General features: G+C 60.9%; 1 protein-coding gene across 1 annotated transcript in view; it reads left to right on the forward strand.

The window, feature by feature from the left end:
• The window catches only part of KCP (kielin/chordin-like protein), a 29,936-nt gene that overhangs the window by 15,829 nt on the left and 11,809 nt on the right, over nt 1-2,298 (forward strand). Inside the window, 3 exon segments of the mRNA XM_010831700.1 lie at nt 52-281; nt 605-775; nt 1,508-1,684. Coding sequence (XP_010830002.1) covers nt 52-281; nt 605-775; nt 1,508-1,684 — 578 coding nt within the window.

Here is a 2,298-nt window from a genome sequence, read left to right on the forward strand (position 1 = left end):
CCAGGTAGTCACTGCGCCCCTCGCCACCTCTCCAGGCTGGATCCCCTCCACAGCTTGTCCCCAGCCCCGCTGATGGAGGCTCTCCCCTGCAGCTGCCCCCTCGGGCTGCCCCCGGCCAGGGGGCTTGGTCCCTGCCCACCACCAGGAGCACTTCTCCCCGCCCGACGACCCCTGCCGCCGCTGCCTCTGCCTGGACGGCTCGGTGTCCTGCCGGAGACTGCCCTGCCCTCCCGTGCCCTGCACCCACCCGCACCAGGGGCCCTGCTGCCCCTCCTGTGATGGTAATGCCCTGGCCATCCCCCTCCCTGCCCTGTCCCCCCTTCTTCCAACTCCACCCCTCGCCTTCTTGGTGCCCCTCTTCCTCCACGCCCCTCTTTATCTCCAGGAGGATGCCACCTCCTCTCCCCACTTCCTCCTGGCCTGCCCCTCCCACATCGGGGTTCTCACTAAGAAAATGGGGAAACAGTGCCCACCTGATCCACAGGGCCTGGCAGGGTGGGGGGTGGTCTCCGGGATGGCTTGGCCTCTAGGGCTGGGAGGGCAGCATGCCCTGGTAATGCGCCTGGTACTCCACGAGCCCCCAGCCTCTCACCTGTCCCACTAGGCTGCCTGTACCAGGGGAAGGAGTTCACCAGCGGGGAGCGCTTCCCTTCGCCCACTGCCAGATGTCACATCTGCCTCTGCTGGGAGGGCAGCATCAGCTGTGAGCCCAGGGCCTGTGCACCTGCCCAGTGCCCCTTCCCTGCCCAGGGTGACTGCTGCCCTGCCTGTGATGGTGAGGGGAAGGGACTGGGGGGTGGGCTGGGAGGGCAGGCTCAAAGTCTTCTTTACTGCCCAGAGCGCATGCTAAGTCACTTCAGTCATGTCCGACTCTTTGCGACCCCATGGATTGTAGCCTGCCAGGCTTCTCTGTCCATGGGATTTTCCAGGCAAGAATACTGGAGTGGGTTGCCATTTCCTTCTCCAGGGGATCTTCCTAACCCAGAGATCAAACTCAGGTCTCCTGCACTGCAGGCAGATTCTTTACCATCTGAGCCACGAGGGAAGCCTCTTTACTGCCCTCAGTTCAGTCACTCAGTCATGACCAACTCTTTGTAACCCCTTGGACTGCAGCACCCCAGACTTGCCTGTCCATCACCAACTCCCGGAGCTTTCTCAAACTCATGTACATAGACTCAGTGATGCCATCCAATTTACTGCCCTGGTATGGGTCAAAGATATTTATTATTATAAAAAAAAAAAAGCCCTGGACTAAATTCTAGGTGGATTTTCCCTATAGACTGCACAGGGGGCTTCTTTGCAGACCAAAGGGGAGAAAGTCTGTCCTTTGGCCAGTCCATCCACCCCCCTGCACAGCCCCCTCCACTGCCAGCACTTAGCCCTGCCCCTTGCCCCCAGGTGCCCTTTGAGCCCTTGAACTCAGGCCAGGTCCAAGCTCAGAGTCAGATGACCGGTCTCCTCTCTGATTTCCGCTCCTCCACCTTGGCCTCCCTGTTCTCTCTTGAAGGCTGTGAGTATCTGGGGGAGTCCTACCTGAGTGGCCAGGAGTTCCCAGATCCCCGCGAGCCCTGCAACCTGTGTACCTGCCTCGGAGGCTTCGTGACCTGCGGCCGCCGGCCCTGTGAGCCCCTGGGCTGCAGCCACCCACTCACCCGAGCTGGGCACTGCTGCCCGACCTGCCAGGGTAGACCTGCCCTCCCACTGCCCCTGTCAGTGGGTCTGGTCACTGTCACCCTCCCCTGAGACAGCCTCACAGCGAGCCCACACCCTGGATTCTCCTCGGGTTCCTCACCCCATTCTCAGCCTCCTCTGGGTCTCTGCTGTCACCTCACGCTGACTGTCGTACTCACCAAATACGCAGAAGGTCTGTGTGGCCAGACCTTCACGTCCTTTGGATGTCACCCTGCCTCCCTCAAACATGTCATGAGGCTAGAAGCCGTTCAGTGATTCCCACAGCCCTTGAGTCACCCAACATGCCCAGCACCTTCCTTCCCTCCTGGCTTCCTTCATCCACCCTCCCAAGCCCAGCCCACCTTCATTTCCAGGTGCCCCTCCCTCACATCCGCCTCCCACCCTGGCCTGTGCTCTGCAATCTTACTCTGTCCTCCCCCGCTTCACGCACACAAGTCTCTCCACCGTGGTCTGGCCGAAGTCTTTCCTCCCGTCCCTCCCCTTCCCAGCCATTCACCTCTCCCTTTCGGACTGTATCTAAGCTTTGGTAGAGGACCCCAGGCCCGGCTGTGGTGTGTGGCCCGGTGTGTGTGTGTGTGTGTGTGTGTGTGTGTGTGTGTGTGTGAG

This window comes from Bison bison, unplaced genomic scaffold (genome assembly GCF_000754665.1).
Source record: "Bison bison bison isolate TAMUID 2011002044 unplaced genomic scaffold, Bison_UMD1.0 scf7180017864530, whole genome shotgun sequence".
In the NCBI taxonomy this organism is placed as follows: Eukaryota; Metazoa; Chordata; class Mammalia; order Artiodactyla; family Bovidae; genus Bison; species Bison bison.